Below are 24,059 nucleotides of genomic sequence, written 5' to 3'. Positions count from 1 at the left end.
CACCATTCTTTGTTTTGGCCGAGACTAGAGAAATATGTCAACATGACCAATTCACTACTCAAAATATTCCAAACATGACCACTTGTTTTTTGTGTTGACAGTTTTATCCTTTTATTGCCTAACAAATTAGATGCCTTGGTCATGTAATTGTTGCCTAAAAAAATCAGCGCCATGTAAATTATTGTGGGAAAATTGCCAAAATTCGCCCGATGACCAAAACCGCAAATAGCCAACTTTATTTTTAGGACTTTTTTACACTTCACATGTGTGAAACTCACAAAGTTTGTGCGATATATCATTCTACTCGTCGGGTATCACAAACTCTCACTTAAAAGGAGGTTCGCACAATTTTTTTTTTGCAGACATCACAAAGTCCGAATAATAATATTTGTGAACATCCTTTTAAGCCCAAACCTCGAAACTTCTCAAATACCTAAGTTCGCATAAAAAATATACCAACTTTTTGTTAAACTGAACCTCATAAACTCTTAAGTATCCATCTTAATCTACATATACCTTACAAAGTTCGCATAAAAATATATGCAAAATTAATTTGAACCACATAACTTCGCAAATACTAGACTAAAGTCGCATATATGTAGTGAACTTCTTGAAACTGAAACCTCTCGAAACTTGCGGGATCCGCATAAAAATAACATGTTCATACCACTTCATTCAATTCATTCCCTCTAAATGTGGTCATACATATATTAAATTCATTCATTAAAAAATGAACATGTTCATACATATATATTCATTACAGTCATTCAAAAATTAATTTGCTCATGCATATATTCATTTCATTCATTAAAAAATAAAAATATTACAAACACTCACAGTACATAGTTTAACATTAAAGGGTTCGATCTTTGGCTTCTTAATGCCAGTCGGGTTACTATTTTTGTCTGCAGACCCTCTCTTCTCTTGAGTAAAGCAATAAAGTGACATTTCCTCCTCTGCAATCTGACTCTTGAGCCTATGAATCCTACAATCTAACCTAGAGCATACACATGTTCCTTCAAGAACTCATTTTCAGCCAGACATAGCTCCATATAACATTTTAGGTTCAATCTGTGGCTTCTTAATGCCAGTCGGATTACTATTTTTGTCTGCAAACCATCTTCTTCTCTCAAGCAAATGATTAAGGTAAAATTGTCTCCTCTATGCACTCTCCACAATCAAGGCCTACTCTTTTTGCTGAGGACCATCAACATCATTCACCACCTTAGCATCTCCTTCTTCTATCTTCTCCATTGTCATTTTTTTACTACTGAAACATCATTTTAAAAATCTAAGTATTACAATTAATGCCTATAGGGACTTTCTCAAAAATATGATGAGGTTTGTATTTAAGTCTTCAGTAAATTTGTGAATCTTCTATGCAATATTTATAAAATTTTAATATGTTTCAGTTTGTGTGAACTTCGTTCTGTATATGTGATTTTTGTGAAAATATATGCAAAGTTAAACTAAACCACGTAACTTCGTAAATATTGGACAACGTTCATAAATATTTTATACAAATACTAGACTAAGTTCGTATATACCTCATGGACTTTCTCATCTTCATAAATATTAGTCATTATTTGCCTATATTTTATATGAACTTCATCATCTTCATAAATATTTATGATTGTTTGTTTATATTTTATGCGGACTTTCTTATCCTCACAAATATTTGTCATTGTTTGCCTACATTTTATGTGTACTTCCTCATCTTTGCAAATTTACTAATCATAGAATATTTAAAGAACATCAAAAATTTAAACTCATAATTTACAACCTTAAAGTTTGAGAATTCATACAAATTTTTATTGACTATTCAAACTAAACTTTGTATAATTAAATATGCTCAGGCATTGCATTCATTTCATTCATTCAAAAAATAAGCATGCTCATGCATTGCATTTATTCATTTAAAGCTAAATATGCTCATACATTGCATTCATTTATTCAAAACTGAATATGCTCATACAGTGTATTCATTCTATTCATTCAAAAAATAAGCATACTCATACATTGCATTCATTCAATCAAAACTAAATATGCTCATACATTACATTCATTCTATTCATTAAAAAAATAAACTTTTACATACATTGCATTCATTTATTCAAAACTAAATTCTTTAGCTTTACGAGCAACTAAGTAAATGTCACAACAAAATAACATTGATATCACATCATCATCGCCCAACACATCTATTCATATATGTTGGCTATCTAGGTTTGAAAAAAAAACTATATCGGAGGATTATTGACTCTTTCACACATCCGATTTTATGAGACATCAAAGCAATAAATTTTTTATATCTACTTTTTTAGATACAATTATAGATTTTCAAGTAGGATGATCAGTGCTACAGTAGTGTACTCTAACCTTTTTAAAGTTTATCATTAACTCCTTACACTAACCACATAATATAGCATTCATCCAATGAAAATAGCATATGAAAAAACATCATTCATATACACTTCATGCATTCAATTAACATAACTATCTACAATAACCACTCTCAAAGCCAACTATTTACAATAACCCCCTAACCCCTATTCAATGGTTATGCACAGTAAATCATAACTTCATTACACTAACACAAAACATCGAATATTAACTATTGATGAATAAATTTGTATGTTGGGGGGATGGGACTTACCGGGATTCATTGAAATCATAGAGAACATCGTTACACAATTCAACCATCCTTCACCTGGCAGAAAGGTAAAGACGGGTTAGATTTTCTCAATCTTCGTAGCTCGAATCGCGGCACCGCGAATTCATATATGCAAATGAAAAGATATAAACGTGTATAAGTATCTAATCCAAAGATTAAATAAGACTGAAATAAATAGATTAGAGATCTAGAAAAAATACATTTTTGGGATTGAGGGGGTTCGTTCTATCGTTCAAGCTCATTCTTTTGTCCATTAGCACCTTCGAGTAGGTATATGTGTTCTCCAATGGCTTCGAGATAGCATACCGGCAGGATTGAAGTCGGCGTGTGCTTGCAAGACCAGCACATATGTATAGGATTTCCAGATTTTCTAATAATTTTCAAATGTTCAAGGTATAGGAGTGAGCCCTAATTTATAGAATTCAGCACACCCATCCAGGAGAGTTTTCTTATACAAAAACTTGTCCCAAGAAGAGTCCTCACATCCTGGAAGATGTGCAGGACGATTAGAATCGGATAGAGATAAGCCTCAAAGCTTATCCACACATTCGGTATAGTGGATGACATTCTGATTGTGCCATCCCCTAGCAGACGATGCTCCTTGTGTTGTCGTCCAGTTGTAGACGATGTTCCCTTTCTATCATCCAGTAAATGATGGCAGTCCTATTTTTTCGTCCAGTAAGAGGGGGTCTGATTCTTGTACCTGCACACTTATCTTGAAAAACATGTTAGCAATCAGGCATCATAAATTTTTGGTATCTATATATGCTCATCTTTGTCATTAATCGATATGATTCAGTTTATAACAAAGAAGTAGACACTCAATGTTTGGAACACTAGGTCGTCAGGACTAAATTCCGTCTTTTCAAACAAAGTCGAGCTAGTGTCCAAAGGAGAACTAAATTATCGAGACCGTGATTAGTCTCATTGAACGAGGTCGATGCCAGCATCTAAAGGGAGCAATTGAACTATGAGATTGTTATGGGTCTCATTGAACGAGGTCACATCAGTCCAAGGACAACTGGATTGTCAAGACCATTTAGTAGTATTGTTGAACAAGGTCAGTGTTAGTGCCAGTGCTAGGAAGCGAACTAGATTTTTGAGACCGTCTGTAGTCTCGCACCTGCAGGCTCTGTCGTCTGCTGACAGGCATTGTCGTCTGCAGATCCTCGCATCTGTGGGTTCTGTTGTCTATTGGCAGGTAGTGCCATCCACAGACTCTCATGCCTGCAGGCTTCTTTTGCTTCTTTTTTTGTTTGTTTAATTGGCTTTATCTTACGAATATGCTGATTTGTATTAGCTTCATGTATCAATATTAGGTTTTAGGTTATATCACACTTTAGAAACCCTTGTTAGAGACTTGCATACTCACATAGAAAATAAGAAAAACACAACCTTCAGCAAGTTTAAGGCTTTGTTTGGGACATTGTTTGATTTCATTGTGTGCTCCTCATTTTTATCCTCTTCTTTCTTAGAAAAAGAGCCCCTCTGTTTATTACAAATTTTTAAAATCTTTTGTCTTATCATTTTGATCTTTAGATCCCCCACTAGTACCTTTCAGTTGTTAGCTTGGGTATATCGATGGTGGTATCATAGAAGCTGAATTCTCCATACTAGTACCATTTAGTTATTAGCTGGGGTATATTAATGCGAACCCAGAAGAGAGCCCTAAAACCTTAGAATCTGAAGAGACCTCACTGATCAGTGGATAAAGCTTTATAGGGTACCCAATTGTTTTGAAAACCACTCTATTATTTATTTGGGCTTGTTTGAATCAATTACTTGGGGTATAATGTATACCCGATCCAAAGCCTGTAAATCCAAAATCTAATCCATCCTAGAGGAACCAGTACCTCTGGAGAATCTTATGTATAGGATGACACCTCATATGATGAAAAATATCATATTTGATAAGGATCCTAAAGAAAGGACCTATACGGACATTCCAGATGAGTCTATGGATGACCGAAAAAGGAAAAAGGCCCTGATGCTTTCTGAGTTCAGCTCACGTTAGTATCCTTATTGGTCTCGTAAAGTCTCCCATGCGGGTTACGAGATGGGTAATTCTAGCACGGATGAGTCTACCAAAAGGCGAGTTTCCAAGACCTCTAATTTCAAAGTTTTGTTTGAAGAACGACACCCCTACCAGTCTCATAAAACCCCTCACATGGGTTACAAGACAGATAGCTCTAGCATAGGTGAGTCCACCAGGAGATAAACCCTTAGGACCTCACATTTGAAAGACTGGTCCAAGAAAAAAGTGGTGTTAGCACATGACAGAAGGAATATGGAAATGATGAACGAGAAAATAAGAAAAATCTAAGAATAGTTTGGACGATAATAGGCAAGAGTCGAAAGAAGAGCTCGAGGAACTTACGAGTCAAAATATGAGAGGGCACGGTTCGACAGAGAGAGAAGAACCAGATAGACTCTAGAGCTAAAAGAAGAGTACAATCAGTGGGGAGAGTTTCAAGTATTTGATATGTAGAGGCGAGTTCACAGATCTCGGCTAACTCGACTAGTATAGTTCATGTTATTAGAAGCAAACAGAAAAAATCAAATCATTGGAAGACATGGTCCAGAACTTAATGTCAAGAATGAGACACATGGACACAGACCGAAGGAAATATCCCATTGATGACTTCTTGTCTGAGGGATGTGATGATGGTGATGATGATACGACCCCCAAGTTTTAAAAAAATAGTGGAACGGGGGATCCAAGGACTCACTTGTCCATGTTTCTAGGAAGTCTGATCAAATAGCTAATTGTATGATCTGAAGTAGAAGAAAGAGAAAGGTGCTCATGAATTCATAAACCGATGGCGATCTATGGCCAGTAAGATGAAGGAGTCGATCTCATACTCTCATGCACTGGTCATCTTGATGGACAACTTCTCTCAACCTCTACGGAGCCTCATCAGCATGGCTCAGGTTGAAACGTATGCCGAACTCATCAAGAAAGCTACAACCTTCAAGTAGGCATCAAGAGAGGAGTATACGGCGGGTTTTTGAAGAACAACAAAGAACACAACATCTATAGGAAGTCAAACATGTCTAATGGCCAGGTCAATGTTATAAGAACCTCAAGACAGAACTCCAAAAAGAACAACGATAAGGGATGGGAGGCAGACAATCAGAATGACTCCCCAAGGAGGAAAAACAATAACGAATATGGGGGCAATCTTAAGTGGACCAGAGATCAAACATTTATCAAGTTCAAGCAACCTCAGTCACAGATCCTGGATTTGCTATTACAAGATGACCTACTCAGGCTACCTAAAGTGTCTAACCCATCGCAGATAAAGGAAAACGATTCGACTAAGTATTGTCGATATCACAAAGTGGTGAGGCATGACACCGAAGAATGTTTTATCCTGAGATATATTTTTTAAGACCACATAGACAATAAAGAACTGCTTCTGAATGAAGAACAGTTAGAGCCAAGCAACAATGATCACACCACATAAACGAAGGTTTGGGATTGTGAAATGAGTGAAAATTGGTTCTCAAATAACAATATAGAACAATCTCTTAGGAGAAAATTTGCATATTTGAGAGGAACTTTGCATATTTGGGTGAAATTTCACATATTTGGAGAGACTTTTCATAGTATGAGGATATATATGTGAACTTAGTTAGGTATTTGCAAAGTTTTGAGGTTTAGGCTTAAAAGGTTGTTCACAAATGTTATTATGCAAAATTTGTGATGTCCGAAAAAAAATGTGTGGACCTTCTTTTAAGTGGGAGTTTGTGATACCCAATGAGTAAATATATAAATCACGTGAACTTTGTGAGTTTCACACATGTGAAAGGTAAAAAGGTCCTAACAAAGTTAGTTATTTGCAGTTTTGGATATTGGATAGATTTTGGCAAATTCTGAGGCTTTTAGGAAAACATATCAGTTTTACTGTATAGTACAATCATTTTTTATATATAGATCTCTTATCAGTCCCAAGCATGATAAGGCCTTGGCCTAGCCTGACCCTCATGAGGGTTGGGTCAGGCCAGCCTGATGACCACTCCTAAATTTGATCACTTCCACTCTTGTTGACCTTGCAACTAGTCTAGGTCATACACTCCACGATGTGTTTTACTCTCACCCATGAACCACAGACCCACCCTCATGTCACAAATTATTTGACTCTATGGTTTTTCATGTGCATGTTTTGCAGATCAAGGCTCGATCGAGTGCAGCCTTTAGAGTTACGTCACATGGACACAATGAAAAAGACATGTGACATGTTATTGCTCTATAGATTTTAACAAAAAACAACATATAAAAAGACACAAGATGAGGGCTTTTTTTATATTTTGTCAAAGAAAAATGATTGTACTGTATAATAAATATGACCTCTTTTTTTAAATGCCCTATAATTTCTGCTATTCTCCCAATGTCCAAAATCATAAATATCTGACATCGTTAGAATCCTTTTACCCTTTGCAACTGCGAATTTATACATTATTGTAATAAAATTGTACCACCCATCGACTAGTTCCAACTCTCACTTAAATCCAGAATTGCAAGTTTTTTTATGCGAAAACTCAGACCTCACTATCTCGCATAAATTTATTTATGAATTTTTAGTAAAATTAAAAACATCAAAATTGCAAATATCCTATTCTTTCACATATATTTCATTTCGCATATAAATATTTGTGAAACTCTACTTACCATGAGTCCACTAAATTTGAAAATATCCTATTTTTTTTATATACTTCATAAAATCACAAAAATATATATGCGAAAGTCCACTTATCACTTACTACTAAATTCACAAATATCATACTTTTTCATATATACTTCTTGAAATTGCATAAGTTTGTGCAAAACTGCACTTACCACTTATCATCAGATTTGCAAATATCTTACTTATTCGCATATACGACACAATCTCACATAATGTAATTTGTGAATCACCTTATATTACAAATATTGTACTTAACTATTTGCGAAAGTATGACATATATGTGATATTGCTTATTTATTGCGAAAATATTTTTTTGAATCATATATAAACCCGTTGTGGTCCCCAACCAAATTATTTTTGCATAATCTAGGGTTTGTTTGGTCTTTTGTTCCCAACTAGCGGTCTCCAACTAGTGGCCCCCAACTTGCTTCCCTTTCGACAACTATTTCTGTTAACTATTTCCAGCAACTATTTTTAGCAACTATTCACAGATGCATTTCATCTTTGTTGAACCATTGATGGTGTGTTTTTTGGTAAGCAAGTGTGCCATTTTGTTTAACAGTTGAATCAAACATTATTCTATTTTTTTTAATGGCTGAATTAAACAGTGTTCTTTTATTTTTTTGGCTTGAAATGAAATGTTTTTTTTTTTATTTTTGGTAAGTACCGTGTTCCTTTTTTTCAAATACTTTTTGAAATGCAAATAGTTTATTTGTAAGTGTGCAATGCTTGTTCAATATTCCCTGTATTGTTATTGTAGGAAAATTTGAATATATTTATTAATACAATATGACCAATAAGAAGAAAACTGTGTTGAAGGGAACACGACATCATCTGAAATTTTGCAAGCACAACAACAAAAACCAATGAAAAGCTATGAATTGGGTCATCCTAGTAATTTGGAAGCACAACTTAGTGTGCAAAAGTGAGTAAAGAAGGAGCCACAATCATTGCAAAAAATGTGGGTGTCTGACTATTTTCATAAAAAATGCACCATCAATAATCACATACAATTGTGTTCAAGCAGTGAGTTGAAAAAAAAACTTAAGTTGTTGTATAGCGAACAACTACAAATTTCAAAGTAGCCTGTATCTAAGGTAGAATGTGCAGAAAAAGTTAAATAGTTTGTAGGCACAATCTTGTCTCCCATTCTAGAAGCATCCAAGGAGGAGGAGGGTGACCCATTAGTCGGCTATGAGGTTGTTGCTAACCTCAATGCCTAGATAAAGATATGGTCACCTGTACTGGAAGTGGTGAGGGGATGGAGGAAGTAACTGGCCAAGGGGTTGAGGTTAATGTCGACCCTCCTTAAGAAGTAGATGTAAGTAAGGGTCATGTAGCTGGGTCAGATACGAACACCGCTCAGGAGTCTGATGATGCTCTCCATGCACAGGAGAAAGTGCAGCCTTCAACGAAGAGGTTACAATGGGAAAGAAGGTCTAGTATTCAGGGACAAGTATCTTGTTCATTTGTTATTTTGTAATAATCATTGATTAAATTGAAATTGCTATTATACATGAATGCAATTGATTAGTATGTCATGTATATGTGAAACATATAGAAATTCATTGCAATTGACTCATTTTATTAATTAAATTGATATATATTGCTACTATACATAAATGCAATTGATTAGTTTGTCATGTATGTGTGCAACATATAAAAATTTATTCCAATTGACTAATTTCATTGATTAAATTGATATATATATATATATATCAATTTATATAAGAATAAGGGTGACATACAAGATTGCACAAACTATCGTGGTATAAAACTCATGAGTCATACTATGAAACTTTGGGAGAGGGTGATTGAGCATAGGTTGAGGAAGGTTGTCATGATATCGGAGAATCAATTTGGTTTTATGTCTGAAAGATCAACTATGGAAGCTATACATCCTCTTAGACAAATTATTGAGAGATATAGAGAGAGGAACAAAGATTTGCATATGGTTTTTATTGATTTAGAGAAGGCATACGATAGAGTACCTAGAGATGTTCTCTAGTAGACAATGATGAAGAAAGGTGTTTCTCTCAAGTACATTAGTATAATTAAAGATATGTATGAAGGAGTGGTAACCAATGTCTGCACTTGTGGAGGGGTGACAACCAATTTTCCTATAACAGCTGGGTTACATCAAGGATCTACATTAAGCCCTTTCCTATTTGCTATAGTGATAGATTAACTTACAAAATCAATTCAAGAAAATGTGTCGTGGTGTATATTGTTTGTTGATGATATTGTTTTGATTGATGAGTCTAGAGCTGGGGTTAATGCTAAGTTAGAATTATGGAGACAGACATTGGAAGCAAGAGGTTTTACGTTGAGTAAGAGTAAGACAGAATATATGGAATGTCGATTTAGTAAGCAACGAAGTAGTGATGAGAGTGTAGTGAAGCTTGGCGAGCAAGAAATATTGGTGGATGACTGTTTCAAATATTTGGGATCTATCATTCGAAATGATGGAGAAATTGATGGAGATATAAACAATAGGATAAAGGTTGGGTGGATGAAATGAAAAAGTACAACTGGAGTGTTGTGCGATCGTAGAATGTCATTGCGGTTGAAGGGAAAGTTTTATAAGACAACAATTAGACCCGCTTTAGTATATGGTATGGAATGTTGGGCGGCCAAGAGACATCATATTCAAAAAATGAGTGTAGCTGAGATGCGTATGCTTCGATAGATGTGTGAAAATACAATAAAAGATAATATTCGAAACGAGGAGATACGTAAGAAGGTAGGTGTTGCATCCATTGAAAATAAGATAAGAGAAAATCGTTTACGGTGATTTGGACATATTCGGCGAAGGCCTAATGATGCTCCAGTTAGAAGGATGGACAAATGAAAAAATATATTAGTCAAAAGAGGTCGAGGTAGGCCTAAGAAGACATGGATGAAGATGATAGGAAAGGATATGAATGCTTTGAACCTCACCGAGGACATGGCATTGGATATAAATGATTGGAGGAGAAGGATTCATGTGGAGGACCCCGAATGATTTTCTTTTTTGGTTCATATCGCCGACCCCAATTGTTTTGGGATGAAGGCGTAGTTGTTGTGGTATTGTATTTTATAACCATAAAAAGGCAAGATTAAATTTTGGTTTGATACTATGCTATTTTTTATTTTATATATATGAATATTTTGCTGTCCTTAGCCTCCCAAGTGGCAACCAATTAATATATTATCATACCCTCATCTTTTGTGGACAAGCTATGGTTGGTGATTCTAAAACTAGGTTTGATTAAGATAAGATTTGTGAAATAATGTCATTTGATTAATTGTTCAAAGGTATGAACGCTTAAACAAACGTGAATACAAATAGGAAATGTCATAATACTTTTATCGAGTGCATTTCTTTATTTATTTTCCCAAGGCAGGCTTTTGGGAGCTTCAAGGGAGGTTGGCGTAGAGGGGTAGGGCCCTTGTCTACCTGACGGGCAGTTAAGGTTTGATTTTCATAGGTGTCTCCTCTCTGCGCAAGTCAACTCATAGCATAGGCGAGGGGCAGGGGTCCTAACCTCAGAGTTTTATGCTGCCGGCACGATAAGGGTAAGTATGACAAGTTGAGCCAGCTTGACCAGGTCTTTGTACTGGGTGCCGTTTCTTTGGATTATAAATTCAAAAATAATGAACTTGAACTGGATTCCATATTTTTCTTTTTTTCTTTCTTTTTTTAGTCAAACTAAGGGATAACTGCCCATGAGATTGTGGTGACTCCTTGGGGGGGGGGCAAGAAGTAAGCTCACAGAGTTTTACACTGCAAGCCAACTTGGCTAAGTCTCAAATCTTGGGGGTGGTTTCTTGGTGTATATCAAAAAATAAAAACTACCAGCAAGATTCAATGCCCAAGACCTCTTGATTATGATAGTACAATCTAACCATCCGGTTATCTCATTCGGTCCTATCAGCCTGTCATTGTGATAGTGCAACCTACCAGCCAAGCTATCGCATTTGACTGTGATGTTAAGTCAACTTGCCATTCCTAAACATCCCTTGATGGGCATTTGTTTCACCCATCTTTTAGAGAAAATGAGCCACTTTGATATGAAAAAGGCTCATTTTTTCATAAAAAGCACGATTTTCGTAGGGAAATGGTTAAAGATAAATAACTTTTTATTTGATTTTTTATTTCGCGTGAAAGTAGGATCATACCTCTCCCCTGTTGAAGAGTTTTTCCATTACATTTTTTCATGGTGAGCATTTCTTAATCAATTTCAAAAGCTGTTTTTTGCATGTAGAATCACTTTTTTGACATTCTTCTTATTATTCCAAAAAAAAATAATCACTTTTTTACTTTTTTTTTCTCTAACATACATGGCAATAGGTACTCCATTTTTCATGCAAATGTACTTTTTTTTCAGTGAGGCCCATTGTTTTTTTTGCTTTTTCTACTTAACATGAAACAAATATGAAGCCATGCAGTTTCTCATGAAAATTATTTTACATGATCTTGCGATCATGTGAGATTTGTGTTTCTGTTTCTCACGTATGAAACAAACATAGGGTTCATTTGAGACAACGCAAATGGGTGATCTCAAATTAGGGATTTGAGATCCCTGATATAAAGGGAAAAGGGGAGAGAACTCAGAATCTGAGAATGGATGAAAGAAAGGTTGGGGGGAGCAGACGGGGACATCCCCTTCAATCTGAGAATCCAGAAATTCAAACACCCCATTACTGCATTGTATTGCCAGATGAATAACTGCAACTAAGTCAACTCAACTTAGCTAGCAGCTCCAAATCATGACTTTTTTTTTCCATAAAAAAAGTGATTATTAATGGTCGCATGTGATTATATTAATATATCTTAAACTAGATTTCTGATGCAACTATAAATTGTCTATAAAAGCAAAGGAATCATGAGCTATATATCAAAATCATTGACTTGTTCAAATGTTTTTTTAGGAATCCTCCACGCGTGCTGCTATTGTAGCACACAGGAATAGTTTTTATAATTTTATTTCTGTTTGGATATCTGCAACTTGCCATTTCTCTCTCTCTCTCTCTCTCTCTCTCTCTCTCTCTCTCTCTCTCTCTCTCTCTCAACTGGTGTACTAGTTTTCAATAAGTCATAAAATCCCCACCAATATCCTACGTCAAATTTTGAAAAAAAAAAATTAGACATGAATTCCGGTGATAATGGATCCAATGAAATTCTGGATGGTCCGAACCCACCAGGTTATCCACTAGCTTACCTATTCCCCCAATAAATAAATATATATGTATAGTAATGGGTCCCTGCTAAACCGGGTGCTAAATGGTTTTTCGGGCTTCTCTGGTGCTTTTTATGGGGTTCTGGTCCCATGAATGTATTGGGCATGGTTTATTTACTAAGAGTCCACACCTGGATCATGTGTTTTCTATGAAAAATGATGTTTGGCGTCTCTAAAATTTACAAAGATTTTGGACTGTTGATTTTTCAAACTTTATAAAAACCTACCCATGTGTCGGAATCAAAAGCTTCAAGAGCTAATCCCTATAAAATCAAGTACATAGATCACATCTGTACGGTCAGAATTTAAAAATAAAATGAAAAAAGTCTGATCAAACTATTTAGCAGACAGTTTAGCACCAAATGGGTTTAGCATGGACCCATTAATCTCTCTCTCTCTCTCTCTCTATATATATATATATATATATATATATATAAGAGAGAGAGAATTCCGTTGATAAATGTATTTTGTTTATTTCTTTTGCCTGTCATATGATTTGGCTTAAGACTTTCAAGTTGAAGGAGGTTGAGAGCTTGATACCGGGTGTGCATCTTTTGCGACAGGAGCCAGACCAGGTCATTTAACAAATGACCCCGTGCTCATCTGAGCGTCTTGACCGTCCAAGGATGCCATCACGATTTAGACGCGTGGCAGCTCTACTCCCACCGCCCAAATTCTAAACGGTATCATTTAGACGTGTCGTGTGAAGTTTCAATTTGGACTTGCCCAATATTCAGCTGACTAAGTTATCATCTCCAGCAGTTCCTCCATGGTTCCATATAATTTACATAAAATATAACAAGAAAAAAAAATCCAAGTACTTATTCCTAATTGCCACTGATTAAATATCAAATAATGAAGCTTATAATTCCCATTAAGACCTAAAAAAAAATAAGTCAATGTCTCCAATTAAAGACCTCATAAAGAAAACGAAAGAATTTCAGTATATTTTAGAAAAACTTTGATAGGGAAGACATTGTTCAGCATCTTCTGCTTTCAGCCTGCTTCAATGTAGAAAACATTAAAGATAAGAATCTGTGTTACAAGTGTGAATTGAATATAGTGGTAGTTGAAAGAACATGGCTATGATGCCTTAGTGAAGGAGATTCACCAGATCTCTCATTTGAGCCCACAACCTTTGATTTATTTGCGAAAAAAAAATTTTGTAGACCTAATAGCCGGCCACTCCTATATAAGTTTTCTAGTTCCACCCGTGCATATGGCACACCAATGTAAAATGGGTTCATTGAGTGATCTAGTTTCTTAAAAAAAAAAAGATAAAATCAGTACAAATGTAATGAAATCAAATCATTTTTGAACCAGACCATTTCAAATACTTTTTTACTTGGTTTTTTTTAAATATATATTTTAAAAACTATTTAAGTGAATCATTTCAAAGCAGAATCAGCCCATTCGGCGGATTCAACAAAAAGTCGTCCGTTTTTGAAATGTGGTGGAATGGAATCCTGCACCGTTTCGGCCAAAGACCGACTTCCGAGGGTTTTTTTCATAGACCAGCTGGGGTTAGGCAGACCATCTGTAACAAATATTGTGAGATTTATGAAAAATCTTGTGATAATATTGTGAGAAATTGCCAGAAAGTTTAAAACAGCAATTTCTTGCGAGATTTTCAAAATATCGAGAGATTTATGTAAAACACATAAATACCATGATTTAAACGCGATATTTACATTTTAAACGGCTATTTATCATGAAAAAACTGCATATTTTTATTTTAAAATACTTTTTATTAATATTTTCTTTTAAAAAATAATTTTTATATTTATTTTTTTATTACCGAGATTTTGCCAAAAAAATGCTAGATTTGTGAAAAAATTTCAATTTCTCGTGAGTTTCTTGACAAACTAGATTTTGCAGGAAAAAAAAGTTTGTCACTATGGGCATACCCCCACCAGTTATACATCGTACCAATGGGTTTTGAAGTTGCACCATCCCAACCCATGGTGATGTGCACTAACAGCTCTCGTTGCATTAGTAGAAAAGATGTTTCCTCTTTGTTTTCAAAATCGATTTCCTTTCACTTGCTTAATGTTTTTCTCTTATTTCTTGTCACTTTTCACTAAACTTTTCTTACTTTTTATATTTTATATTACAAAATTATAAATTTTTAATAGCAAGTTTCATATTGGTTTTATATCTTATTGTATGTGTTCATATATTTTCTTATCTGCATTCGCCCTCACTTCATATTACTCTCTCTGTGTTTTCTTTTCATTTTTCATGCACTTGCATAATCTCTTCGTAACTGTATTCACTTCCTGTTTCATACTACTTTTCAGCATTTGCTTTCCTGCTTACTTCACGGGTCGTCGTATCATTTCCAAGTAACTGTGGTTCATTCAAAGACCACGCCAACTGAACCAAGTCAATCCACTACAAGTGCCTACAACCAGTGCAATTACTTTGTCCTGGCTAGTGTCTGTCTGATCTTGAGCACCAAAAAGGATCCAATCCTTTGACATAGGATGGGTTTCATCTTGCATTCAATCCTAAGTTAAGATTGGTTACATTTTAACCCGGATGTGGACTAACTTTAGTCGTACAGATGCTTCAGCTGGACGGCTAGGATTGGGTTTTTCATTTTTTTAATCTCGAGCGTGGTTTCAAAACAGGGCCACGCTCACTGGCTCAGGCACGTCAAGTGACGGTACTACAACCCTCAAAATATCCTAAACAAAATATAATATATATTTTGAAGTACAACGTGCGGACAACAACAATAGCAAAGCATCAATGAAATTCATTTTGTAAGAGTATCCTTGTCAAACTATGAGTATGCATATACCAATACGAGCAGAGAAAACTGAAAGAGAGACAAGGCATGCAAAAGCCTTTCCTTCACAGATTTCCTGAGAAGACTCCTAGGTAACTAGACAGAAAACCAATAAAACTGAATTCAATTGTTTGTATACCACCATTGAGCATTCTTCTGTCTTCTAGAAGCTTTAAGAAGGTTCAGGCTTTCATGGGTTGTGTTTCAACCAAGCATGTGGAGAGGCCTCCTGGGTACGAAGACCCCACTGCTCTTGCTGCCCAGACTTGTTGTGAGCCAACTTCCCCATCAATTTATTCATTTTTACATCAAATCTTTTTCACCTAAGGAGATGAATTGCCACCTTTTTCTTGTCAGTTCATCAATGTCCAGTTTTTTACGTTTCTGTTATATTTACTCAATTTCTGTTTGCAGTTACTGTTAATGAAGTTGAAGCTTTGTGTGAGTTGTTCAGGAGGTTGAGCAGCTCCATGGTGGATGATGGGTGCATTACCAAGGTAAATTTCTCATAAAGGCTTCTTCATAAGAATCAAGAGATTCACGTTTATTTTGCTTTTCTTCATATGCTCTTCTTTATTTGTTTTGATCAGTTGATTGGAATTCGTTGGTTTACTAGTATTGTGATTGAAGTACCGTTACAAATCTAGTGGTTATGTCGTCTTGTAATAATTATATGTTTGGTTCTTTCAAGAAAAAGATAATTATGTGGTTGGTGGCTTCTGTTTCTTTTTTCAATTTTATTTAGGAAGACTTTCAGCTAGCTCTGTTCAAAAACAGTAAGAAGCAGAATCTCTTTTCTGATAGGGTGAGGGCTTCGGTGGTCTCTCTGTTTCCTCTCTTTTTGTGACATCTTTTCTTTAGAAAATTTGTTTTTTTCCAGGAAATGAATGGAAAATGGTTAATTTCCATGGAGTTATGTTTGATATTTCTAGATGCAAATAACATCCTTTTTTTCTTTCCCTCTTTAGATATTCGACTTGCTTGATTCAAAACATGATGGTGTAATCGAGTTTGGTGAATTCGTTCGGTCACTGAGCATCTTTCATCCAAATTCACCTGAAGCAGACAAAATCTCATGTGAGGATTTGCATATTATCCCAAATTTAGTGCAGAATCACCTCAATTCATATGTTATTTTGTTGCCAATTCCAATTTTTTAGTTAGTTTAGATTGCTGACATTGCAGTTGCATTCCATTTGTATGATATACGGCACACCGGCTACATCGGACGTGGAGAGGTAATCGTCAGACTGATCACAGCCTTTTCTTTATGAAGAATGAGGAATCAGAAGCTAAAATTAATTGGTAATAATGGTCATCTTGCCAGCTGCTGTTTAACGTTATTACAGCAGTTGGTTGCTGTAGCTTGTAAGACAAACATTGCACAGAAAAGTGGATGCATTCAAGTAGGCATATATGCGTACATATACACATAAAGTGTACATATGGCGGGATGCTCTGGCATGCCCACATAAATATTTACTGTCAGGAATAAGTGAATCAAACATACCATGATTATTAGTTTGCTTGGTAATATCAATCTACTGAATAGAGATTTTAAAACAACCTTATATGTCTATTTTGGAATGGAACATGTAGAGGTTAGTTCTTCAAAAGTATAGAAATTTTAAATGATGTGTACAGGTTGCTTGTTACACTAAAAATATGTCAGCTGCTATTTTAAGGATGAACAATCTAGTCGTTGACACACTGGAGTTGACCTGCAATGTGCTTACTTTCCCAATATATTCTTACATGGATTTGATAAATATCGGCTTATTGATAGTTTGATAGCAATCCTCTTATTATTTTCCATGCCATAGGTTAAAGAGATGGTGATTGCACTGCTAAATGAATCAGAGATGAGCCTATCTGATGATGTTGTTGAATCTATTGTTGACAAGGTAAGGTTATTGTTATTGTTTGCTGGTGGGGGAAACAAATGCTTTTGCTTGCATGATGATTGCTTCAGAGATTAGGATTTAGTTCTATAATGAGGCGGGTTTCTTTTGCATACATCTCTATGTAGTGCTTTTACTGATCGTGGTGTCTATCTCCCTCCTTTATCCAGACCTTTGCTAGTGCAGATTCAAAGGGGGATGGAAAGATTGATCAGGATGAGTGGAGGGAATTTGTAGCACGAAATCCATCTGTGATACAGAACATGACCCTTCCATATCTAAAGTAAGCTCTCCTAATTGCATGAAGGATATAGGTTTTTGACATTTCAGATCCTTTAGATTTTATCATGACCTGTAATATTGGAAAAATGCCAAATATCTGATTTGAGCTCATGTCTTGTAAACAAAAAGTTGGTGTCTACCATTCTTTTACATGCCTCTTGTCATATACAGGTCATGTGAAACTCTGCTGACCTCAGTTTTTATGTATTATATCATCTATCTATTTGTTAATGTACTCTTTATGATTTTCTGCTATGTTATTGCATAGAATGGGAGTACCTAATCCTCCTTGGTGTTAATAAGGAATAACCTAATCTGATCCCAAAACATCTCTCTGATCTCATGGTTTTATATGATCACATTCACTATAATAATATGCCTCTTTTCTCCTCATCCCTCCCCTCATGTTTAGAAATTACTTCAATATACAACTGGTCTCAACTCTATTTAGTACTTCAAATCCATTTGACACATTATGTTATCACTCAACATCATTCTCACTTCAGATTCGAAAGAAAGCATTGTGTGATATTCAAAGATCAGACATGTTAGTGTTTAAGAAATCATGAGCAAATTCCGAGGGTCTGAAGGATTGATAGGTCACGCTTTCTTTTTCATCCAAAAAAAAAAGAAAAGAAATCATGAGCAAAATCCTTGTATGCGTATGTAAGTCGTGTTTTATTCAGCAATCTGCACCAGTTTGTATTCCTGCTTCTGAAGTCACCAACAAGAAAATCAGCAGCTTGTTCCTAAATTTCTGTTATCTTCAATTCCATGATGTTTCTCAGTCTGTAGTGTCCAACTTAAAGTTTAAGTTTCTCATGGTGCTGAGATCATCTTCCATCCATGAAAGCCTCCAAAACTTCTCAGTTATCATCAGGAGATACTTGAATGACTTTCTCAGCTGAAAATTTTTCTCAAAACTGCACCTCCCTCAATCTTTTCAAACTCGAAGCACCAACACATCTTGTTTGCTAAATATGCAAAATTTAAACTTCAGGGTCCTTGAGACTTTGCCTGCTTCCATGCTTCAATTCATCCATGATCCTCATTCTGTGTTGATATAATAGGTTTCCTGTGGAGGAGGACCAAAACTTGGTTGGCTCTTGCAAGCCACATTCTTTTGTATATGTGGCCAAGGTATGGTTATGTCAAGATACCCACCGAAAGTTTGGCTGGAATAAGAGGCATTCTCACTAATCTCAAGATTCTCAACATTGCATAATTGAAGAAGGTTGAATATGAACTGGATAGAACATGAAAATGCACCAAGACAGTTTTCAACCTGCACTTGAGTGGTCAGTGCCAAGAGAGGGCAGGAAAGATAGTGGATGCTATACTTCAAACTTTAGCAAAGGAATGAAAATATGAAAAACTTTTTTAAGTACTAAAGTTGTTTTAAGCACCAAACACATGAAACATGGAAAGACATCAAAGAGATGACAAGACATGCAAAGACAAAATCTGAAAAATCAAACAAAAAATAAAAAACAAAGCTTCAACAAGTACAATGCTAGCTCATAAATAGCATTCAAGAAGCAGTTTGATGTAAAATAGATGCTAGTCTGTTTTGATCTCAATCAGTACTCCAAAGAAAACCCAGGGGTAGTCATTGAAAAGAAAACCATGAGCTTAAATAAGTTCGAACTGGAGCTATATGTTCCAGAAAACAAAATAAAAATTAAGATCAGGAAAAACCAGAGTTAATCCAAAGTCTGTTTGGTTTTTATTCAAAAAATAATGGTTTTCTAGTTTTCTTCAATTCAGAAAATGGAAATGTGTTTTCATGTCAACAATGAACATGAACCATTTACATTATTATTTTGTGTTTATTGACATTCTGATACAAAGACCTGATTTCCCTTGAGATGATAGCACAAATCAGTGGATGGCAAATATACCCATTCCTGTTTTGCCAAACATGGAGCCTTAGGAAAAACATAACCCTTTTATATGAAGTCATAAGGTGATGTAATTGTTAATTTCTTGTTTTTCTTTGTTTCTAAGCATATCTATACTAAGTCCAGTGTACATTGCTATACTAGCTAAACTGGATTCAGGGAAATGTGTCTCCCTTGGTGATTGGAGAAACTCAGAGACATATTTTCACTAATAGTTCGTAGAGTTTCTTGGATGAATTTTGAGCTTCAACAATTCAAAGCCCAAAAGCCTTCTCAAAAGGGGTACAAGGTATGCTAGAGGAGATTGTCTTAGCTCTCAATCATAATCTCCAAAGAGTATGGTGAGGACCATTAACGTCAAGGATGACATTATTTGATAACACAAGGGAAAAGTACTTGGATGGTGAAATTGTATCATCATTGTTCATAGTAAATGGCATGCTAAGAGATGAATAGTCAAAAAATATGATCATGGAAACAGTAACCATTGACTTTGGGCTAAGAAAAGGATTATTGGAGTGAGATCATATTCCAGACTAATATGGTAATATGAAACAAAGACATGAGAAACAAAAAGAAATACATAGACAATGTTGAACTGCAAGGTCTCAATAGAAGGAAGATAGGTAGCACATGCAAGCACGCACTTAGTATGGTGAACCATAAGAATACAATTTCAACTTGAAAGCACTTGCTTTGAAGGTACATGTGGTTTTGAGATGTTGAATATGTTTTCATAGAGATCTATGAAGAGTACAAGACCATAATAATTAAAGAATGCTAGATTGAAATCACTGTCAAGAAAATTTATCATCTTAAATTGGAGAACCAACAGGACAATGTCCTTGATCTAGATAGGTCTCTGTTGTCCTACTATTTTCTTATTAACAAATGGTTGATTTTGTTGAGCACTTAGAGTGATTGAAGTGCAGGTAGTACTTTTACACAAGTTGAAGAGGAAGTTTGCAATGTACATCAGGACATTGTGAAATGATTGGATGCATTCCTGGAACACAAGAACCTGATTTATCAGTCTGATTTACTCTCCTCTGCTCCACTCTACTTTTTAGGAGAGAAGAGGAGAGGGGATGTTGGCTAATTATTTATCCGATATGTCGCTGCTTCTCATTGGTCTGATATCTAAAATTCTATGAAGATGAAGAAACACAGAAATTATCATGAGCGCAATTATTCATTAGCTGGATTTTCATTGTCATGCTAGGAACTATGACCTTGCTTATGAAAATTAACTGCAATCTGCAGAAATATTTTTTCTCTCACCTTTGTGTAATTTGTCATAATCTCATGACAATTAATAGTTTTTCGTAGTATTCATGTCATTACTCATATTCGTGTCTTGCATACTGAAATTAGTGTTTATGTTGCCTTTGGTATGATCAATTTGATTCCACTAAAAGCAAAGTACATAATCTTTGACCAAATAAATGACTGTTGCAATCATAATCTTCATAACCATTAAGAATAAATCTGAATCCTCTATATATGGATTTTGAATTGTGTATGTTACTCTCTTCAGCTTTTTGAGCTTTGAGCTTAAGAAAACTTGTTGATGAATAATTTTTGTATCTATAACTCAAAGATCCACAAAAGAGATGACCTATAAAACGTGTTTGTTCAAAGAAATATTGTGACAGTAGAGAGTTTTGCTTTCATATGAAGATAAAATATTTTGTATCAATTTTTTTTCATATGCTCCTGTCAGTTTTTCCTTTTTATATACTGTTAATTTCATATGGAACAGGTGTACCTGGGATATCTTTATTTTTCTACTGGCAAGTGAATGTCTTATACTAAGCCACAGACAGAATCTTAACATATTTAGCAGAAATGCAGCATAATAAAAATGTTAATATAAAGGTTACCATTTACCAGTAACAGTGGAACTAAACATCCCGAGAAATTCCAAAGAAGGTTATAACAAACATACCTAGAGTGTGATGTTAGAAATTCTAGATTGTTAAATTTGAAGCAAAATAATCTTGAAAAGCTACATCTTGCAGGGATATCACCACTGCTTTTCCAAGTTTTATTTTTAGATCGGAGGTGGAAGATGACAAGTTATGTCACTTGATGAGATAATCAGCTACTATAAAGATGTCAATTCTAAGCATAGTGTAAATCAGTTGATCAAATCTTTTAGATGGTGGTGAGCAATGGAGCCGTGCCCTTGCTATTCTGTTTCAGGATTTGTGTCTTTGTTACAAGTGTCCTTCCAGATTCTCATGGTTCTCATGTTTTCTGTATGTCTGGCCTACATACCTGGAATATCTAGTTATGAGATAAACTCTGATACTTGACAAGTAAAGAAGACTAGCTTTTAACCTGTGAATTCTGGGAATAGTACGAATAATTTGGTTATCCTATACTGAGTTAAATGTTCTTACCAATAAAAACAACACAATTACCAGATTTATGGCACAGAGCAGTATTTACCTTGCAAACATGTGGATGATCATTTCTAGAAATTAGTTTATTCAAGAGAGGGAATAACAAATGATAGTGTTATTATGTCATTTAGGTATATTGGATAGGATGTTTTTGGCCATGTTACTGGGATGACAGTTTTCCTCTTCATACTGTTTTTCCATAATAAGGCCTTACTGGCACCAAAGTGTTCTACATGAAGTTCCATATAAGCTTAACATCTGATGGGAATCATGCAATCAAGAGTATCTACACTAACCAATACACCATTCCTTAAAGAAGAGACGTCAAAAAGGGACCTGCCTTCTGTTAATAACCATAAATCATTTAAGAGTTACTAAAACATGTGAACCAGAATTAGATGTTTCATGTGGATGAAGCATTTTTGGTATTTTTTTTCATGAATTGGACCCTGTAAGTGTATTTGGCATGATCCACTCTCTAGGAATTGACACTTGGATTATGTTTTGTAGATGAAAATAACATGACTCTTTTATGCTGGAATATTTACGAAAATCCTGCACCATTAATTTTCAAGCTCTAAAAGTCTTACATATAATAATATGATGATCCAAGAGTTGCTTCCTATAAAATCAAGCATGTAGGTCACATTGTTAGGTTTAAAGGAAAGAACGAAAGAACCTCTGAAAATGTTGGTGCACACAAAAGTTTCACAATTTTTTTGGTGCACACGGTTGAGTTATTCAACCATTTAAAACATTAACAAATTCCAATAACGGACAGTGGTAATGACCTCTTAACTTCTAACAAATTACTTGTCTTACCCAATTTGGTAGTTCTTTATCATCACTAGCCTAAGAATTTGCTTACAAGAAACTGAAAATTCAAATGCCCAAGAATTTTTTGTTTGATATTTATCAAGAGAAAACTCTGCCGGTTCAGGTGCTGGGGCTTGGGAGAGATTGACACTCTATCTCATGGCCCACCCTCAAGCGGTTAAAACCCCTTGGCTGCCCTCCTTGCCCACCAAGGAGCTTGCTTATATGCCCATAAGGAAAGGGACACACACTCCTGATATCGAACTCGTGACATCCTAATGTCTTGCATCTAAATATATGCTTCAAGTTACGAACTGTCATGGTGATGCCAAATCGATTTTTTATCTAAATCATCATTTATATGAAATGTTATGCACCCCACAATAAAAAAAAAACGAAACAAACCCCAAGATAGAGATAAAGAAAGAAAACAAGAGACATGAGATTTACGTGGTTTGGCACTCAAGCCTATGTCCATGGGCAAAAGGAGAAAACAAAAATCCACTAGCATGATGCGAGAAAATACAGAGGCAAGATATAGTGCTCTCAAGACCCTAATCCTCAATACACCTGAAACTCTCATACTCAACTCTCAAAGGAAATGGCTATATATATATATATGACGAAGGACATGGGAGCTCGGCCTCCACACTTTCGGAAGAGGTTTGTGATGGGCTCCGATCTTGAACCTAACGGTTCAATCCCTTCGTAACCACCACAAACCTCATTGAAAATAGTCAGACACTAAGGTATTTTCGGATCGGGTCATGGATTGAAGTGAGTACAATTCAAGACACCCACAACATGAAACCACATCCATTGGTTCTTTCTGGGTGGTCTAATTTAGGACAGTCATTTATAAAACGCCCATCCTAGATGACCCACTTAGAACAGTAAACCAGGCTAGGCTCAGGTAAGTGTGAAATAAATGACCAACAAGGTCAATTCGGATCTAACTTGAGCCCGGCTGGGTCGTCCACATATAGTTGCCCCTGACCCAACTCGAGCCTCATAAGACCTGGGCCCAGCCCGACCCTGATAAGGTTTGGCTTGAGCCAGTCTGATGTCCACTCCCAATTATGACCCCTTTTGGTCTCGTCGACTTTGCAAATGGTCTGGATCTCAACAACCTGAAATGCATGCTCCACGGTGAAGAGTGACCCATGAACAAAAGATTTTAAGACAACATATACCCTTAAAGTAACTTTTTTTTAGTTTTTGCTTTGGATTTTTTGGCCATTTTCTTTCTACACTTTATTACTTGGTTTTTAACAATTAATGTCAATCTAACTTTCCTCAAAAACAACCTTTTATATATCCACAGGAAAATTCACCTGGGCATGAAAGCCTGCTCGATTTGTTCAAACCCAAAT

At 35.5% G+C, this 24,059-nt stretch overlaps 1 protein-coding gene across 1 annotated transcript; it reads left to right on the top strand.

Moving 5' to 3' along the window:
* Positions 1 to 15,398: 15,398 nt before the first annotated feature.
* On the top strand, positions 15,399 to 21,591 carry LOC149836959 (calcineurin B-like protein 4). The gene is made up of 8 exons (XM_090007193.1): positions 15,399 to 15,470; positions 15,546 to 15,649; positions 15,793 to 15,875; positions 16,347 to 16,455; positions 16,564 to 16,616; positions 17,202 to 17,282; positions 17,450 to 17,562; positions 21,484 to 21,591. Exons 1-8 carry the CDS (start codon positions 15,427 to 15,429, stop codon positions 21,560 to 21,562), a joined length of 666 nt encoding a protein of 221 aa, XP_089863319.1. The 5' UTR covers positions 15,399 to 15,426; the 3' UTR covers positions 21,563 to 21,591.
* The last annotated feature ends 2,468 nt before the right edge of the window (positions 21,592 to 24,059 follow it).

The sequence above is a fragment of the Nuphar pumila genome, chromosome 5, assembly GCF_984573655.1.
Source record: "Nuphar pumila chromosome 5, dmNupPumi1.hap1.1, whole genome shotgun sequence".
NCBI lineage: Eukaryota > Viridiplantae > Streptophyta > Magnoliopsida > Nymphaeales > Nymphaeaceae > Nuphar > Nuphar pumila.
The sequence above is the reverse complement of the archived record's forward strand: the minus strand, read 5'-3'. Positions and strand labels throughout refer to the sequence as shown.